The 20,351-nt window shown below is 40.2% G+C and overlaps 1 protein-coding gene across 4 annotated transcripts; it reads right to left on the bottom strand.

Annotated features, from left to right (window-relative positions):
- Window positions 1-284: 284 nt before the first annotated feature.
- lhx9 (LIM homeobox 9) lies at window positions 285-19,820 on the bottom strand. Of its 4 annotated transcripts, none has more exons than XM_042335914.1 (6): window positions 19,690-19,820; window positions 11,000-11,202; window positions 9,871-10,073; window positions 8,220-8,575; window positions 5,049-5,248; window positions 285-1,162 (listed from the first exon to the last, which is right to left on the bottom strand). In XM_042335914.1, exons 2-6 carry the CDS (start codon window positions 11,171-11,173, stop codon window positions 1,106-1,108), a joined length of 990 nt encoding a protein of 329 aa, XP_042191848.1. In that variant the 5' UTR covers window positions 11,174-11,202; window positions 19,690-19,820; the 3' UTR covers window positions 285-1,105. The 4 variants fall into 4 exon arrangements, with proteins under 4 accessions (XP_042191848.1, XP_042191849.1, XP_042191850.1 ...); XM_042335915.1 differs by lacking the exon at window positions 19,690-19,820 and adding an exon at window positions 12,617-12,728; XM_042335916.1 differs by lacking the exon at window positions 19,690-19,820 and having other exon boundaries at window positions 8,220-8,401; window positions 11,000-11,513.
- Window positions 19,821-20,351: the final 531 nt, after the last annotated feature.

Raw genomic sequence — 20,351 nt, 5'->3', positions numbered from 1 at the left:
TTTACAAACGGTACAAGTGATTGGAGATGCAGCGCAATCGTAATCGATAGCTGGGAAAACGCAAGAAATCGTTTGAGAGCCGCGTCTGGTGAAACCCCAAAGCGTTGCTTGTGCATTATACATCGAGTGTGTGCAATCGCTCTGTCAATGCCACCTCAGGTAGTCTGTATCGATATGTTTTGTTTTAGTCTCGCTCACGTCGAAACATGGAACACAGCAAATACTTAAGAAAAAAAAATGTTTTCCTTCGCAAATAAAGAGTTTCAATAAATTGATCAGCTGTATGTAGAGGAAGATAATAATTTATTCAAAACACATGTTAATTCAGTTCGTGTGGTATCTTGTATAAAAGCCATTTTTTTTCTTAGAAAAAATCATTTGTTGCATTAAGCAAGCAAACTTGTTCAATACTGAAAGCTGTTTATTACAATTAACATCAACCAATGAAAATGTATACATCACCCAAAAAACAGTACTGACAATATAACATCCGACCCTTTGATACTTAAAAGAATTTAGAGAAAGTATTATCATAGCATGCACAATGTTTCTCAAATTTGTTTTACAACCAGAAACACCAAAATGTTGCCTGTGGGCTTGAAGGGCTTGAGCTATTTCATTCAAAAAAACCTTACATCAATAATCCCTGTTATAAGAATGTCGCTTATAATTATCATAACCAACTCTCCACGTTACAAATGTATATCAAATTAATTATACAGGTAGATTTGTATAATACAGACAAAGCTTTGTATTTCATGTCCGTGCCACGAAAGTGAGAAAAATGTATGTCCCTTTAATTGGTCAGCTCGACTGTGCGCTGGAAATCAGACTGCCTGCCCTAATCACAATCTAATCCTTTAAAATGAAGTCCAATGCATATTATAGTTTTTTTTCTACATGTATGTCCACTGGTAGCTTAAAAGTAAAAGATATACAACACGTTACGTCCTACATTAGCTTAAACATTCAAGCAAATGACATTTTGGATGCTTATTGTAGTTATGTATCTGAATAAAGTTTTAGGATATTTAATTGTGTGCTAATATAGTCCTTGTCTTCACTGTTGTTGAATTCCGATCAACCTTTCCCCTTCTTAAAATACCTAGGGAATTTTCAAACGTCGGGAAGTGTGGCTGTAATGCCCCAAGATTTGTTCTCCCTGAAAGAAATCATAGTAACAGTTCATTAAACTACAGAGCAACCTGTCTTTTCGGGGTCTTTTTGTTATGTTTTTTTTTACATGGAAAATATTTCTAACGTTTCCTGAAAAACTATTTTGAAAAGGTAAATTTATACTGTTTGTTTGGCTGTTGACTGCTTTTAATCCTCCCTGAATTTATATAAATTTCTGGTGGTTTCATTTTTTTTCTCTCTCTCTCTCTCTTTTTTTAAAATTAAAAAAACGTGGCATCCCTATTCTACTTGAGATCTAACATCTAAGACGTTTTAAGATCTAATCCCACAACTGCCATTATTTATACATGCTCTTTCTTGATAGTTATATACAACTGTGTTTTAACCGTCGTTTAAAACACATTTGTTTCCTATGTATTTTTTTTTGTCCCTGAAACGTTTTATTTATTTATTTTAAATAAGTGGGGGGTGGGGGGGGGGGGTGGTTGGGGTGGGGGGGCATTCTCGAGTCGTAAATAGACAATTGAAAAAATAGAGATCGTTGAAAAGCAATGCTGGTATAAACATACAATCTATAACTTCCGCAAAGAAGTTGCTTGTTTTTTTTCCGCCTTTATGTGTTGTGTATTTATTTCAGGCACTTTCCAATAACATTAGTGCTTTTTGCTTGAACTGATAAAATGTTTGGTGTTTAGGTCCTGATTTACAAAAAGGTGTCATGTCATCTACGTCTAAACCATTATTTTTTTGTATTATTACCGCATTTTTTTTTCTCTGGTTTCATTAAGAACGATTCTCACATGTATTTTGGCCATTCATCCATAGATAATGCACGTAGACACAACACGAGGAACTTATTTAATATCGTAATATAAGCGCCACATAAAAGAAGGCTAAACTGAAAACGATCAAACAAGGTGTTTTAATCACACAATTTTAATAAGATATCACAAACGTTTGGTCCATAAATATTTAAGGGGAAAAAATCGCGCCTGTACAATGTAGTCATCTTAAAACAAAGAAACATCAACAATCTCATCAAACCACTTACTGTACTAATCATAAACACGAAGATCAATAATAAGGGCCTTGAACACACTTGTCAGCACGTAAAAGGGCCTGGGAACATTGGGAATACCTTCTATTGGAGTGAGAAAGTGTTCTTGGTTGCCTTCCAGGACAAGCCAAATGCCTTTCTTTCTTTTTGTTTGTTTGCTTGTTTGTTTGTTTAACAGTTTTCCCATATAAAAAGTTATCAGAAAAGGAGGTAACAATACAAAACTCGTGAGGTGTCAGAACGGCGTCGAATGATTTCTTTTCCAAACAAGGGAAACATGAATCTACACTTCACGTCACAGACTTTCTTCAGGAATATCATAAGGCACGTGATAAAGCTGTGTTCAGATCCTACTTCATAAAGCAGATCCCAAGTACCATGTTTCGTTCTGTCAAAGAACGGTGGTGGTCTATAATATTGGCGAGTGTTTTTTTTTATTCGTACCAGTACATATGACAATAAGCATAGCCTGAATGTTCACTGGTGAGTGCGCATGACTTATCTCTACCAACAAAAAAAAGAAAACTTGGGGTGTTTCTCTCTCTCTTTTCTCTCTCTCCCTCCCTCCCTCCCATCCCTCCATCCCTCCCTCCCTCCCTCCCTCCCACCAAACCCAGTAATAATAATAGATCGTGGGCATCTTTAGCAGAAGTTTTTTTTTACCTTTTTTTTAAAAAAAAATGAATTCCGTGTAGAGGAAAAGTAATGAAACGTTTAAAAACTTTGGATCTGTAACCCTTTAGGAAAATATCACGGGAAAAGCAGGAGTTTTAATCCAGCATGCGCAGTCACCACTGCACAGTCCATTGACATTGATTATTTTTTTTTGTAAACTGTTTTTTTTAAACTTACTTACTTACTACTGCTGTAAACTAGAGTTCGTCATAAACAAAAAATATATATTCAATATCAGTTATTTAACAAAAATCGTTCCTGTGCAACAGCAGGAATTTTTATTTTTTATTTTGTCGTTGTTGTTGTTGTTGCTGTTGGCTATTTCTTTTTAAAACACACCGGGTTGGGTGGGGGGGGGGGGGGGGGGGAGTGGTGGTGGGTTGGGAGGGGGTGTGTGTGGGGTGGGGGGGGGTTGGGTGGGTGGTGGGAGTTTTTTTTTAAATTCTTCTTATTCTGATTATTATTATTATTATTATTATTTCTGTTGTAAAGGAATCTGCTAAAAATGGTTAGAAAAGGTTCGTTAAGGTAGTTTGTGACGGACTCCCGGATTCGTGCACGTCCAGGTTAGTGGTCACAGGCGTCACTACTGACATAGTGGGATTGGTCAAGTCTGTTAAAGTGGTCGATGTGCTGGATGGACTTAGAGCTGCGCCGGACCTGTCAGCTGGGGGCGGGGGAGGAAGTGCTGTGCCATCAGGTTTATCAACACCCCCATTCTCCTGCCGCAAAAGGTTCCTTCTGAATTTGGCTCTTGCGTTTTGAAACCAAACCTGCAAACCAATCCCATGTAATCTTTTTACCGATTTTTTTCTCTTTTCTTTTGAACCTCTTCTTTCTCTTTTTTTTTAAAAAAAATCTAATCACATACCACCACAAGTTATTGATATAGATAGAGAGATAAATAGATTATATAGATATATAGATATATATATATATGTATAGATATAAGAGAGAGATAAATTCTTTAAAACAGCTAAGTAGTACTAATGCAGAATTAAAGAGATCACAAATCGGATTGGGGATGCTGATTGTGATAATGCAAAATAAAACAAAAAAAAAACTGTTAACATTTAATACAATAAGTGGCATGTGCAATCTACAGCACTTTAGACACTACCACTGACTCCCCTACACATTACTAAGTACAAGTATATAACATTGTACACAAATAAACATGACCAGTTAGCAACTGAAAATGCCAAAAAATTAAAATGAGTTTGTTCAAGTTGTATGTTGCATCCACTCAGCACATTATGGTCGTGAAATATGGAATCAGACTTCCATTTGTTAGAGGGTGATGAATGTCAGAAGTGGGTTTATTATTGATATGCAGTAACATGATATTTTAATAAAACACCATTCGAAGTGTTTTAAGGACAGCAAGGCTATATTATATATATATATAGTGTATCGAATTAATCCAGTCAAAGAGACCTTAATCAATACTTGTTTGTGTGCTCAGGTAAAATACTGGGTACAATTCCAATGACTGCTGCCAATACGTGCTATGTTACAGAGTCTGGACCACGCTTGACTGCTTACTGTCAAATCGCTTTTCAAATGTTTCTTGGTACGGGAGCTTTGCAGGGTTTAAAAAGAAAATCGCACTTGCGGTAGTGTGTGTGAAAAAAAAATCACGTTTTTCTTTTTTTTAAAAAAAGAAGTGACTCCACTCTAAATTATGCAATTAAAACGAGTGGCTTAAAGTGCACATTGGAGATTCGAATGTCCACAGAGAAAGATAAAAAGTGAAAAGTCATTCAGTTACTCAGAAACGTTCAAGTATCACAGATATGAAATGCTAGTGTTGTCAGTCTAACATGCACTGTGTCTGAGAGTGGATGAAACATACACTGTACACTGCAGAGCCTCCTGATACACAACCCCTTAACGTTTAGCTTTTTTTAAAAAAAAGATTTTAAAAAAAGTTTCCTGTCTCCATTCATTAGTAAACATCAGAATCCATTCTTGCGTTTCAATGTTTGGGAGAAATGGCTTCTTGGGGTTTGTAGGTGTTGGGGAAGGGTGGTGGAGAGAGTGGTGGGTGTGGGTGTGGTGGGGGGGGAACAAAATCCTGCACTATACGTGAAAACCACCAAAGCAATTTAAGGGTGTGTGGGTCAGAGGTCTTGCAATGCAGAACAAAATAGTTAAGAAGTAGTGAAGTGCCTCTTACCTGCAGAACTCTTTTGGTCAGGCCGGTTTTCTGAGCGAGCTGCTTCAAGTCTTTCGCGTCTGGGTTGTGGTTTATGGCGAAGTAGGATTTCATGGTGCGAAGCTGGTGGTGTTTGAAGGAGGTGCGCATACGCTTGGTTTTCTGGGTTGGGGGGTAGGACTGCTCCCGGTCCAAATGGTCGGCGTCGTTTTCATTGCACCCTAAGATTTACAAAGAGAAGCGCTCGGTGTTATTTGAGTTGCATGAGGTTGTCGGATTTCCCCCCCCCACCCCCCCATTGCTGATGTTGCAGAGAGCCACTGCACTTGGGTCCTTGCCGTTTGGTTCCCCGCACGTCACGCAGCCTTCGCTAGAGGGCGCTAACACGATACCCACCCCCCCCCCCCCACCCACCCCCCCCCCTCCTTTGGCAACATGGACTTGGCTTCCAATGCAGCAACTGGGGACAAATCCAACCCGGGTCCAGATTCGCTCTCTGGTTTGCGTTGCGTGTTATTTTAGAGCATTTGTCAAATCGTTGGATTCGGTCTGCAGCTTGGAAGCCGGTTCTCGAAAGAAAACTGGTAGAAAAACTCCCAATTTAAGGCTGCGTTTCAAGGGTTTGCCAAATTCTGCACACCCTGAAAGGCCAGACAACAGTCTGAAGCCAGACATGGGTAGAATTTCTGCCCATGGATATCCCTATCGATGCTCAGGGTAAACGTGTTTGCGTTGACTTTACAGGGGCTTGAAGTGTAAAACTATAATTGCATTTAGTCTTCTTTTTTTAAAAAAATCAGAACCTTTCAACTTTCTTTCAAAAAAAAGTTCTACGTTCATGAACACTGCGTTGTAAACGGTATGAAAATAAAACACAAATGGTCTCACACTTCGGGTTCAGCAATATGTTGAACACCAAAAACCCAGAGACCAAGTCCATATCGATGAGCACTTTGATCGGTCTCAGTATTATATGCAATCGTTGAAAAAAAAACTTGCTTTACAAATTCAGTCCAGGAGAATACTAAGTCCCACAATGAATCTATTGCATTTTTTTTTGCTGTTGTTTGATTTTATGGACCGTACATGTGAATTGGGTGACCATTTACGAATCCTTCTCAGTGTGAATGTGAGAAGCTGCCCTCTCCCAACCCTCACGTTTGCTCGTAATCAGGAAGAACAATGCATTCGTACAATTATGTATTGTTGTTAGTTTTGAAAGTAAACTCTTTGCAAGAAAAAAAAAGCAAGTTCCTTTTAAACGATTGCTGCCGGAGCAATCAATAAGCTGTTTTTTTTAAAAAAAAACACACGTAAGGAATTGTTAATCCAAGCAATTAGAGGCTAATAATACAAATGCCATATTATAAACAAGATTTAGATTGAATGTGGATAAAAGAATCGTACTGACAGTCCCCATTCATATCAAAACATGTCTAACATGGTGCACACGCTTTTTTTTGGGGGGGGGGGGGGGGTGGGGGTTGGGGGGGGGGTGTTCAGACTTTACTCGACATAAAATTCAGTCTCTGCAGGGAGCCAATTTAGTCACGAGATTATTTTAAATGCTCGTGCAAATGCGATGTTTTTTTTCTAAAGAATAAGGTGCCGAAATACTTTTTCTCGTCCCTCGAAGCGAACAAAAAAAAACTGTTCCGTTTTTAAACATCAACGCGTTGTGTTTGTGTGCAGCACCACAGGTCGGAGCGATGGGCAAGAGAGTATTTGGAGCGACTCAAGACTGCGGCGCCTTTCATGAATCGGATTGAATTATTAAAACTCCTAACGCTGTGGTCCATCCCGGGGCTCAAGCGTGACTTCGGGTTGGAAGTTGTATTTAAACTTTCTATTTTGCTTAAACGCGCACTTTCTCCCAAATACTTTTTTTTAAAAAAAAAACTCGAGTTACTCCGAACTGGACAACGCGTTAAACTCTCTGTACAGAAAGTGCATTCTTAATAGACCTGAAACATTTTCGCGTTGCAACGCTATATACCTCCAAAGCACGTTATTCGTGCTGTATGTATAGATTGGAAAGAGGAATACCTTCCTCCCAAACCATTTCAACAACAGCAAACGTATTATTTAATTCGGGATACCTTTGGAGCAGGTTTTGAGCTGGCGGGGGTGATTTATGCGTGACTGGAAACCAGGGATTCCTGTGTCACGTCTAATTAACACAAAACAATTAACCTCCACATTACGCGGCGCTTCTTCCATTCATTTGAACATCAGAATCTGGTGTGTGCGCCAAATGGCTTTGAAGAAAAATCGCAATTAGGAAACAACTACAAAAAGAACACAGTGAACTGGAAGGGAATCGGGTCCCCTGTGTGGAACTCACTCGGCTTTTATTCGTTTTTTTTATTATTATTCTTATTATGATTATGATGACGACTTTTTTTAAAAAAAAATGTTTTTTTTAAAAAAAACGTCTTGAATTTTTTTAAAATTAAAGAAAAAAATTCAGACCAGTTTACTGGTTTAAAACAAACGCTGCTGCCTTTTTTTTCTTTCTTTCTTTCTCTCTCTCTCTCTCTTTTTCGAACTGCCATGTCGGAAAAGTTAGCGAATTGCTGACCACACGCTTATTGCGACTGAAAATCAAAGCGTTTTCAGGGCCATTTGCCGAAGAGAAATCGTGTGGCAAAACTCGGGTCAAGAATGTTAACTTTTGCTAATCTTTTTTTTGGAAAAAAAACGCTGTGCCTTTGTCCAGGGACAGGTTATGAAAACCAACGGTCTGTGCATCTGGCTCTATATGTTCTTTTGTTTTGAACGTCCACACTGTTTAGGTTATTAATCGAGGCGGTGCTTATCTTTTATGTGAGTTACTTTCCAAGTGCATTGCCGGATGGCTCTCTGCTCAGCTCGACTTATATACGAGTGCAATTCGGAAAATGCCCATTTTTCTTTAGGCGTTTGTTGTTTTTTTTAAAAAAAAAAGAAAAAAAAAGTTAGGTACATAGAGGTACGCGAGCTGCAGATCTGTGCTGGGTTTAACGGGGGGGGGGGGGGGTGTTCTGGAGAGCAGTTGTCGAGGCTGTGTTGCGAGAGACAAGTGATCTGCCAACTTTTAAATTGTGGCGACGGGACGTTGTGTGGACGCGACAGAAGTCTGTCTCTCCATCCCGTCAAAACTATTATTTTTTTTGCGCACATTTCCCCCGCTCGAGTAGCCTCTTTCCCCACCTGGGTTGTAAGTTGAAATATCGACTCCTAGGGCAGGGCTTTTTCTTTTCCTGGGTCGTCCTTTCTGCACGGTGCCTGTTCCGTTGAAATAGGGCAAACCGAGACCCCCGCTCTTGGCCGCCAGCTCCGTGTAGTTAAGCTGTGTGTGATAGTCTCCCTGCATCAGGGACTCGAAGTGAACTCTGCAGTAAACCAAATTATCTTTCATGCCAAAGTGATCGCCCGTGGTTAGTGTTTTGTTGCAAGTTGTACAAGTGAAACAGCTCAAGTGGTAAACCGAGTCCCTGGCTCGCATGACCATTTCAGAGGCGGATATTCCGAGGTGACAGCGGGTACACCGTTGGACAGAGAACCTCCTGCAAAAACCAAGTCACAGGGAAACTTTTTTTGAAAAGAAATACACAAATCTTCAATTGCGTTGATTGGCTAACACCACACGAGTGCCGTGGGCTATATCGAAACGCCAAGTCAATATCAAATCACGGAGCACAACTTTTCCATCAAATTTAAAAGCAGGGAATTGATATATTTCACAAAACTCACTTCCCACCCAATAACGTGACCCACGGCAACGGTGCTCTGTGCTTCAATCAACCTTATACTTTCATGAAATAAGCCGGAAACTCCTGACTAATAACAGATTGAATATTCGCCGTCTGTACCCACTAAGAAGACAATGCATGAAAATGTTGTGTGTCATATAATGTGCCAACTATTTGGAGGTTTAGTTTGCAGTGGCAGTGACTATATTGAAATCTAATTCTCCTCCTTCTTGATCCAAATACTGGCACATTAGCAAAGAAGAGCCAAATTCGATAAACCAAGTAACATTCAAATTATGAATCAACAGCGATTAACGTGGAGTTTTAGCCACTCCTTTTTTTAAAGAAAAGGAAAAGAAAGTCACTTTTGTAGGGGGCGAGTTTTCTGAACACTGTTTAAAATCCGAGGTGTTATGGTATTAAAATGATATAAGAACTCGGTCCCGACTAAATGTTCATTGTTTACAACCCAGAAGCATATGGTCACAAATAAAACTATAACCCCTTGATGGAGCAGTTTTTTTTTTAATGTTGCTCACCCTATGTTTTTTGTGTAAAGCTTAACAACAACAAAAATAGCACATATAGCAACAACAGTGATATTTATAGTAGGTAAACAGTATGCAGTTACACTCTAAATTGTTGCATTCCTCTCCTGGGCCAGTCGGGGGCCTATGGTGAAATGTGTAGCAACGTAAAAACACCATTTTAAGAGTTAAACCAATGCAATGATTTTCACGATTGACCGGTGTGTGTGTGTGTGTGTTTTTGCCAAAAAGTGTTTCTGATTTATTGCGAGGCTCCGATTGCTAAATCGGGTCCAATACTAAGAGATCGTCAAACGGCTCTGAACTGAACAAGCAATGGAGATCGTTGGGAAATAAATACTGTACGCCTAACTGCAACTCAGCAACCGATTAAAATCGACGCTGATGGGATCAGGTTACTTCACGCGTTAATAATCCGCGTGCGCGCCCCTTTGCAGATGAATTTGCACCACTTAATTTCGGAATCGGAACTGATGTGCGAGTGTGTGATTATTTTCTTTTGGTCAACCGACACATGCGGAAACCCATCACCGTTGCTTAAAGAGTATCGTGTGTGTTTACCTGTAGTAATCCTCCTTGCAGTAAATGCTGCCGTCCTTGGCGAAACAAGTCAGTTCTGATTCCAAAGCGAGTTTACATTCACAGCACTTGAGACACCTGAGGTGCCACTGTTTATCTACAGCCAACAGGTAATATCTATCTGCAATTTTACCCCCACAGCCGGCACACAGGGCGGGTTTCTCCGAATTAACAGAAGGCATTGTCTGCAAATGAAAATTAAAACGTCAAATGTTAAAGATCAGCCCAAAATGACCACAGTCGCGAGTCCCCCTAAAAAAAAAACCTGCACGAATTAAGAGCGAATGGAAACAAAAACAGTAGCCACCCCCCACCCACCCCCACCCCTCACTTTCCGTGTTTAGCAATATTTGTGCGAGAAATTACATACAATGAATACAAGTAATTATTTACATGTCGGTGCTACATCTGTCCTTTCCAAATTAACCTGGATGGATATCATCATAGTTGAAAAGTTACATAGCACATATATAGAACAACATGATCGGTTCAATCTTTCAGATATAATTCTTGATGATTGTATGAAACGAGCCAAAAGCGTGCGTACACGATTGGACCAAGCAGGTCGTCTTTTATGTGTGAAATCTCACAATAAACATACTTTTTTTCTTCTTCTACCTATAACCCTGAATGGGATATTGCACTGCGCGCATATATATATACTATATATACATACATATACACACACACACTCCATTTGCAATTATTAAATTAGCATTAAAACATAGACATCATTAACGAAACCCCAGTTTCCTTTCTAAAAGCTGCAGGTCATCAGCCGACCCGAATAAGTAACGGAAAAGTATGGAGTTGCGAACATGCTCAAGGCGATAGATTTTAATTTTAATGTATGTGTATATGTCGATCAGACATTTTATGGTGTACTGGACCATACCATCTAATATCTTAAAGTTCTTGTTTGACTCAGGTGCAATAAAATCACGCGGATCGTGTGCTCAATGCAACGCTGGCGGTTTAGAGAGAAAAAAACAACAAAAAAAAACCTCGTCCAAGTCTCTCAACAACTGCTGCGCAAGAGCTGCTCGGGATTAAGGAAGTTAAGTTAATTGCATGCGTCTGAAAAGTAAATATTTTTTATTTTCTCTCCTACCGTTTCCCTTCCGTTCATCTGCACTCCTTTGGCGAGACGGGAATCCGTCTTGGATCTCCTTTCCATTTCCTCCATGATTCCCTGGATCTCGCCCCCAGAGATTCCGTGGAAAAGCATTGCTGATTGACGGAAAGTACACGTGTCTTCCTCGGACCTGGCTCTTAGTACTTCCATACAGACCCCAGCTTAAACCATGGAATAGACTGCCGCAAGACAATTACAAATAAATAAACTGCAAGTCGCGTACAGGGGGGGAAAAAAAAATACAACACACCAGACTCTCCAGCGCAGGGAAAGAGAGTCGCTGCTCGATAACTGCTCAGACAACAGATTTTCCAAGTTGTTTTTTTTTAGGGGGAAGTCCCTGCAGATTGGTTTAAATAGGGGGTAAACAACGATGTTAGGGTGATTTCAGTTGCATTCCCCTGACTCTGCAAAGCTGCAAGTTCCTTGTTGATCCGGTTGTGGCTGGCCGGGAGCACACAATTTTGCCTATTTGTTGCAGACTCTAGCCAGGGCACAGTTGGATAATTTGGTAGGAGGAGTTCAATAGACTGCCACCTAATCCTTTTCATTACAAAGGCCTGTCATACTCTTTTCATTGGCTATTGACGGACGGTCAATGACAGCTCCAGGCGGGTTCGATCTGCAATGTGGTTAGTTTATGCGACTTTCCGATTGGGTGAGTCGAATCATTTGAGCCCCCTCTCCCCCTCTCTCTCTCTCTCTCCACCCCCACCCCCCCCCCCCCCCCCCCCCCACCCACAACACACACACACACACACACTTTTTTTTCTTTCCAGAGCAACAGGTATACTCGAAAAGGATGAAGTACATGTGAATGTTTTTTTTAGAAAAAAATGTTTTTTTAAAAACAATTTTTTTTTCTGGCAGATGAAGAAATGGATCCGAACAATAGCCTGGGTTTGGTTATTCTGCCTCAGAAAGTGATGCGATTCAAGTTATTTTTGAGCGGAAGGCAGCGTAGACTACATCAATGCAACAACGGTGCATCTTTGCTGCAATTTCTGTGGGATCTATAAAATAAAGACGCATTTGAAGCGAAATTTATATAAAAATGCACAATTCCTGACAATCGCGAGGGGGGGTGGGGTTGGTGGAGGGGCGTGATTTAAAAGATGGGGCAAAAGGGGTTTGCTATTTTTAAATACAGTCAGGGTAGTCGAGTAAAAGTGATTCGTGCCTAATTGATTAAGGAGGGGTTTTCCCCCAATTTAAAGGAGGCTGCGATTTTAAAGGTCAGTTGGGTTTCGAAAGGAAACCAACACAACACGGCATTTCTTGGGTCAGCCTTGTCACAGAGTTCAAAGGATATTATTGTATCTGATCGCACGGCTGACAGTTTTAGTACGTTAAATCAGTCGCCCCTGTAAGTATTTGCCAGACCCACCGACCCCACCCCCCCCCCACCCCCCCCCCTTCCCTCCACCCCCAAAAAAAAGTTATGCTTCTCCGAACAAGTCTCTGTCATTCACTGTTCACAAACGTTTTTTTTTGGTTTTGGGGGAAAAAAGAAATACACAATACATAAATCCAAACATATTTTTCTCGTAGGCAGGAAAATCACTGCTTTGCATTCCGTATCCCAACGTTCACCTTTAGTTTCTTTTCCGAATAATGCGTCCGCGTATTCAATCTCGATGCTTTTTACCCAATGCAACTCACCAACCCTTGCGGTGAGCCTGGAGTTCGGTGCTGGATATCTATATTTTACTACCGTTTGATCGGTAAGAATATCGTTGGCTTATTAAGTCCCTGACTGCAATGCCCCCCCCCCCCAAACGGCTGGAGTTTGGAAACTCTCGCCAATTCTGGACCCTCGCTCTTTGAAACTACTGTAAAAGCGACAACGATCTGCAAGTGCGAATTTAATTCGCTGCAAAACAGCTATTGCGGGGGGGTGGGGGGGGGGGGGAAGGATTTTTTTTGGGGAAAAAAAATGTTGGAATCCGTTCAGACTAATTTGCTGGAGATGGTGCGCGCCTGCGTGAGAACGCACGTGGGTTTTAAAGTTAGCATAAACTTTTAAACTTCACGCAGTTTGAATTTGCATCATGATTAATATGGGCATAATAATGGTCGGTGAGTGGGATCGAGCTTCTCACACGTGCAGTGTTATGCAACGGCAAGAAACTAATCCCGTCTTTCGGATGCTTCTTTTCCAACCGATTGCTGTGCATCAAATAATATACTGTACTTTTAACATTGCAGATGTTTAAGCTCAGTCCAGAAATGTCTGTGTATTGTAGTAGCAACACGAATTGGATAAAGATATGACAACAAATCTGTGTACGGAAAGAAAAATCGTAAGTTCTCGTGGATGCACTTCTGTCTCTCTCTCTTTCGCTCTCACTCTCTCTCTCTCTCTTCGCTTCCACACACTCAAATATTCACTCCCAAAGTTAGGTCAATATTCGCCACAACGGAACAGATAAACCCATCCGATTGATCCGTGGCATTTATCTAGTTTCTAAACCCGTATCTCTCCGGGTGCAGTGATTCCCATTTCCAGACAACCTATGTTGGTGTTATACTAACAGTTTGCTCCTCGTACAAGTATTATTGTCCCTTCTGATTTCATTTTGCGGCCAAAAATCTAAACGATGAACCAGAAAGGTACCGCACCGAAATCCTGAACCCAGAGTGAACCGAGATCGTCGTGAATATTGATTCGAAATCCACTCCTCTTGGGTTTATTTGATTCTGCAACAGTGGTAATTACACCCAACCAGATGCCACATAAAAGTAAACAAAACCTTCCAAGAAATGAGCCGTATTGNAAAAAAATGCTCCAAAAAGTCTTGCTATGATGCTTGAGTTTAATGGTAATTGATAGCCTCAGCGGGGAAATTTTCTAAATCTGTTAGTTTGTTGAACTATTGAATGCATTTGTACACATTCGTTCGGTTCTTTTTATATTTTATTGTTAAACCAATTTGACCACGACCCTTTGGTTAATTCAGCAGACAACAAATCGATGTCAAATGTGCGCTATTTCGCTACCCAACTGATTGAGCATATGCGGCAGCTCTGTTTTTCATTTAAGAAGCATGTTTCTAAAGAGGTACTGCAGTGGGTTACTTAAACTGCGGAACCAGAACCTTTAGTGGCGTGTGATGTTACTGACAGAAAAATACAGATTTATGGTTTTATACAAGGATTGGTCTGACCTATAAGCAATGTACTTCTGTTCATTGTCTACATCTGAGAATGGTCTGTGGACATTCTGCTGAACTGTAATTAAAAATAACTGCATGTTTTGTCGATACATGTGTGTGTGCGTGTGTGTAATTTAATGTGTGAATGTAATTTAGTTTATTTTGAAAAAAACAGTCATCAAAAATCCAAACAATTATAATTCTTAAAAGTCCTTTTTTTTTAATATGGAGAAATATTTTCCCCGTTATGCTTTTGTCACTGACGATGTGTATTTTTCCTATCTATGTCTTTGTTTCTCTTTCTGTCTTTGCCTCTCTCTCTCTCTCTCTCTCTCTCTCTCGCACCCCATATGCTTTTCCTCATATACAGTTTAAACTAATTGGTTTAGAATAAATCCTCTGACTAGCTGTTTTAGCCCCCAGTCGTGACCGTGCCAGCTGCCGTGTGTTTGATCACACCTATAGCCTGGTCTATATGGGAGGTTCCTGTCTGTGGAGTTTCTCTCGTCAAGTCCCTTCGGGATCTCACATACAGCCGTTAGATCGCGTGCAAAACACACAGATTAAATTTCCAGCAAGATACAAGCACACTGTGTGTACCTGTAAATTAACTCGCATCTATCTCTTTGTTCCATATTTGCACCTGTAACACGAACAAGCACTATGTATAGGAGTTTTATTCATGCACAGATTCAATTAACAGTGGGTGCTGCTCTGTGGATATAACGTGCACCAGACAGATTGCCAGAGTTTAGCTCATAAGGCACAATTTCATGTGAAAATTAAGTCAATCAAGTGAAATAAGCAGTGATTTGTTTGTTGCTGGCACGCTAGAGCATGTACAGCAGGGCTGCTATTTGCTGTAAGTAATGTAATTAGCCGTTTTGTACAGAAATCAATGGCTTATAAATAGACCAGTGATCGTTGCACAAGCACGCAGAAATACTCAAAAGGAAATCCCCATTATCCTTGCGGATGTTTTTCATATCATCGTGACATGCTAATAGTATGCATTACTATAATTTTTAATTGAATTTGGGTTTTTTTTAGAAAAAAAAAGGATGATTTATTTTCAGCAGCACGTCGCTTCAGAGGAGTAAGGTTGCATTTTTGAATAAATAACGCACCTCACGTTATCATTTAGTTGCGGTGATCACGTGTTTCCTTTAAAAAAAACGAGTTAATAGCGTTAAAATAAAGTGGAAACGCTACGTCTTGAATCATAGTTGTTTTGTGAGAAGGCTAACACAGTATCTGCAAATTTGTTAATGGTTATCAAAACTGCCTGGACTGTTTTGAATGGATTACACTTTCTCGCCTCCAGCATATTGCTATGTGACCTGATAGCGTATAATATTATCCAAATCATATAACCCTCAATGTAGTGAAAAGTGACTGTAATTCCAGATATAATGTTCAAAGTAATGTAAGTAAGGCTGCAGCCAAATGGGTTGTAATAACCATAAACCGATACTTAGAGCCTTCTGACGTGCAGGGACAATTTTAGTGAAGGCATCAACAACAGTTTATGTCGCCCATGTCATAGTGCGGTTTATTATTTTTCAAATCCTGCTACTGCGTGCTTATATTGATCTGCACAAGTGGCCATTTTATGGGCAGATTCTTAGATGTTGTTCTATTCCCTCTATTCGCGTTTTGCATGCTGATAGAACAAAATAAAGTCCACATATGCAAATGTTATTGCAAGACAATAAACCCCGCCAATAGGAGTCCTTTTAGTTCAACTAATGAATACGTGTTTAACTCTAATTAACGACTATCTAATGAGGGCCTTATGTAAATTCAAGCAAACATTAAATATCAGGATCTCCTATGCGCCTGGAGGCGAGTTATCTCTTTTACAGTAATACGCTCAGCAGCTTTAGTGGTGTCAAATTGGAGATAACGGGATAGCAACTCTACGGTTGTATGTCACTCTTCTGCATTTTGTGGTCCCATAGATAAGGTGTCCAGAAGCACAGCTGTAAACTCTTTGTAAACGCGGTGCCATGGCATCGTGAATTGATGCAGAAGTCTTCAATCTGTGAATCCCGACCTGGCAGATAAAAGCTTAAACATAACCCAAGCTTGAATGAATGAATGAATTCAATTAACGTGCTCTGAAGTTGGAGTAGTTTCTTTTGCATTTGTTGGATAATGCACTTCCTCTGGTTCTATGCAAACGTGCAGGTGCATAAGAGCACTGGAGCTATAGACGCCATTTGAGGGGAAAAATGTTAAATTTACATATCCATCTCTCCTCAATGGCACTATTACCAGTAATTGGCTGGGTACAATAACATAACTCAAAAATGGCTAAACCCATGCATCTGTATTCATTTAATTAATTATGTGATCTCTTGGTTCGCTCCATCAGGCGCGGTAAGGTACATGGGGTGATGAGCTGTTGACAAGGAGAGTCGTGCCTTTTGTTTTTTTTTTAAAAAAAAACCTTCTCTGAGAAACAATACCGAAATTGTAACTTTTAAAACGAGACTTCTCTGGGAGAGATTTATTGAATTTCCCGACACAATTTGAGGTTTACTCCCTGGCATATTTAGTGTACAATACAGTTATAGAAATCGAAGTGAACTGACTGCACTTTGTTACAACACGTGGGCTAATGATACTTGGTGCCAGAATTAGTAATCGATAGCTTTTTGGCACAGTTGTGATACTATTACAACCTTTGAAATCAGACGAATACGACCCTAAGACAAAATAGACCACAACCCTGTATTATGTAGAGAGCTATCAAAGCTCTTGTATTGTTTCCTATTTACTGCAATAGTTTTGAAGATAGGAAAATAGAATAGCTGCACATTGTCTCCAATGTGATTTGGTTGTGTTTGCTGAGCACATTCTTCAAGAGAGGGCCTATAAATGACTGGAAATATCACGCACAGCCTTGCAAACATTTCCAGAAAACAGACGTCACATTATTAGGTTATAATTCACAAATAATTGTTTGCTGAATGTTTTCTGCAGTTCATTTGGGAAATAAAATTACGTGTCAATTGTTCGCCGAAGGCTTTGTTTTTTCCTCTCTCTCTTTCTCCAGGATTTTTAATATTTCAGTCAGGGTAAGGGGAGACCAGTGAATTGCCATTGGAAAGTAAGGTTGAGCATACGATTCAAACACTTTCACGTCGTGAGGCGCAAAAAGAAAGTACATTGTGTGGGACCAGGAAGCGATTATATTTATGTTAAAAAGACATGAGTTATAAAAACATGTTAAAGCAGCGGATGCAAATTTGGTATACTATTTAAATATCCGAATATTAAATCCCAAGTGCATTTTAATTCGGTATAATTCGAGGTGATACGATGCTTGTAAATATATATATTTTTAAAGTAATGAGCTAAAATACCGAGACGTCCTTTTCTTTGGAATACAGTTCAGATTTGCCTGATCACCGATTCTTCTTTGAAGATTGGAGATAGTTTTACTTTCATTTGCATAGGATTTGCGTTCAAGACCTGACATTCTTGGCCACATGCTACTAAATAAGCTTATTATAGCGTGAACGCTTTTGGTATTTAATTACCATGTTTCCACGAGAAACAGTTAGCCAATGATTTTCATTCAATGGCATTGCCCTATACTCCTATTTTAATGTGATATTTAGCACTATAGGCTTCCATCTGATAACCATGATAGCTCAGGGAACCCCTGCGTGTGGTTATGCCACCCAGGTATGGGGCAGTGGTCGAATTCACTTTCCATGTAAGTACAGTTGATATCGTGAACATCCATTTTGACTGAGAATGCATTATGATTCTGATGTATATGAAACAAAATAAAACGCAGACTCATGCAGTGGACAGAAAATTAACAAATCAGAAGCCACGGATGATTGATTGATCGCGGTCTACATCAGCCAAGGTTCCGGAGGCGCCGCCGTATACCAGCGTGTGAAGAGAAAGCTCATTAAGTAACAGGTGAATCTGGGCAAGCAGGGGATCTCTTATTTAAACCATTGCAACTTAAGAACGGCTCAGAGGGTTCACAGACCGAAAGCTGCAATTCTAATACTCGGCTTGTCCGTGAAATAGTTAGTTTTTGATTTCTTAAATGAGACAAATTGCACAAGTATTGTCTGAGGGAGTCTTCCGACGTGGATCAATAGCCCTAACCTTTAGGATGGGGTTCAACCTTATTTAACGTATCGTCTATTGCATTACAGAACGGTTGGTTGTGTGACGGATAAAGGCACAAATATGATGCTAAAAATAAAAGAGCCCAATCTGCGAATAAAAGCTAAACATGATGCCATATTTAAGTCTGGGGCCGGAACACCCTTCAAAATAATAATTAACGTAACTCTTATGCGACTGTCAACAATCACATACTATTACAGTGTACAGTTTCTGCATATGCACGTTTACGAACTAATTTGAGAGAATATCAAGTCTGTCTCCTGCAGGTTCATATAAATCCTGAAGGAAATAGTAAAACCAGAAAATCACACAGCGTATCTGTTGGAATATTAAGGAATATTGTTGCAAAATCTATAAGTATTGTGTAGATCGCACTGAATGTTTAAAACTGGGTGTCCTTTTTACCTGTCAATGGTTTCAACTCAATTTATGTTGTAAGTTCGTACCTAAAAAGTTACTGAAATAGATGTAGATCCTAATATTACACGATGGATTCAATGCATCCTGTCTGCCTTTCGAAGCTTCTTGAAATGTAATTGTCGATCCTCTTAATTATCGCGACAACATTTAATGTTTACTGTTCAGTACCTAACAACCATGAAATATTTCCTTTTCCATGTTGCCTGCGGTTATGATGACACTATGAGGTTTGGTATTCGCTGTTTTACAGTATAGAGCACAGTCTAAACGTTGGCAATGTTAAACCCATCAAATCAGGTCACATTGAAACGTTTAAGACCAATATTAATAATTATTACCAAAATTCTGAAGCATATGACTAAACGTTGGGCATCCTTCAACAGTACCAGATCATAATGCGAGGGTGAATCACAGATGGAAAAAATAACATTCAAACGATATTGTACAAAGAAAAACGATTCGTTTTGTTTCCCTCCGTCTCATTTGCATCATCCGGCAAACATTTCATCTCGTTTCTTGAAACTCAGACGATCAGGTTATCCTTGCAAAATAAACAAAAAATCCTTGTGCTCTAGCACTCTGCTGACACGTTAGGGGCGTAAAACATGCCATAGAATCGCATCTACACATCCAACCGAGCGCTGAGCCTCAAGATCTCAACGGTTGTGTACCGTGTGTTAGAAACAGGTGAATCGTCGAGGTGTTCTTTGCAATACCACAGCTATTAATCAAAATCCGGACAGATTCGGGCATCTCCAACTCTGGGGAACCTGGACGGCGTCGAGGGGCAATTCAGAGGGGAAAACTGTGAACGCCTTTGTTAAGAAAAGACCAAGTGTTGGCCAGGCGTTCACAAGCCTGATCCGAGATTGCACGTCGAAAACCAAACAAGGAGACAGACAGACATCTATCTCAACAGTCGGCCCTTACCTTTTTATCTCCTTGGGTTGGGTTCCAAGCGTGAAAAACGGACGCTGGTGGTCAAAAGGATCGTCCTGGCGAGAGAGAGACAGACAGAGGGAGAGAGGGAGAGGGAGAGAGAGCAGATCGGAGTTATCCGGGGCCACGGCTCAGGACTGAGCTTGTTGTTGTGTCTCTTGCGGAGCGGGTTGCTCTGTTAATTAAAATAAAAGAGCTGCTTGTAAAGGACGTTCCCGCATTGTGCCCGCAGTCTGAGCGCTGGGGCTCAATATATATATATATATATATATAACTGATGGGAAGGTGCAAGTCTGGCTTGACCCGCCTCCAGCACAACCACCAGCCTTTTTTTTTATTATTTATTGACCTTACATCAAATTCACGCGCACAAAATGAAGAAGAAAAAAAAACACCCCCCAAAAACTGGCTGCCCCCCCCCCCCACCCCCACCCCCAACCCCCCCCCCCCCCCCCCACAAAAAAAAGCCATCTTACTGCACAAAGCCATTGTCATAAAGAGGTTTCATCTTTGCATTCGTGGGTACGAATCGAGGAGAGAAACGCATTTGTAATTTACCTTCTGTGGCTATTCTATTGTGATAAACTTCTGAATCCCAAACAGCTCATGTGTTTTCTCGTAGACTGCGCTGTCCTTATTAGAATTACAGTCAG

Source organism: Callorhinchus milii, unplaced genomic scaffold (assembly GCF_018977255.1).
Source record: "Callorhinchus milii isolate IMCB2004 unplaced genomic scaffold, IMCB_Cmil_1.0 Scaffold5, whole genome shotgun sequence".
Classification (NCBI taxonomy): domain Eukaryota; kingdom Metazoa; phylum Chordata; class Chondrichthyes; order Chimaeriformes; family Callorhinchidae; genus Callorhinchus; species Callorhinchus milii.
Note: the sequence above shows the minus strand (reverse complement) of the source record. Positions and strands in the feature narration are given on the sequence as shown.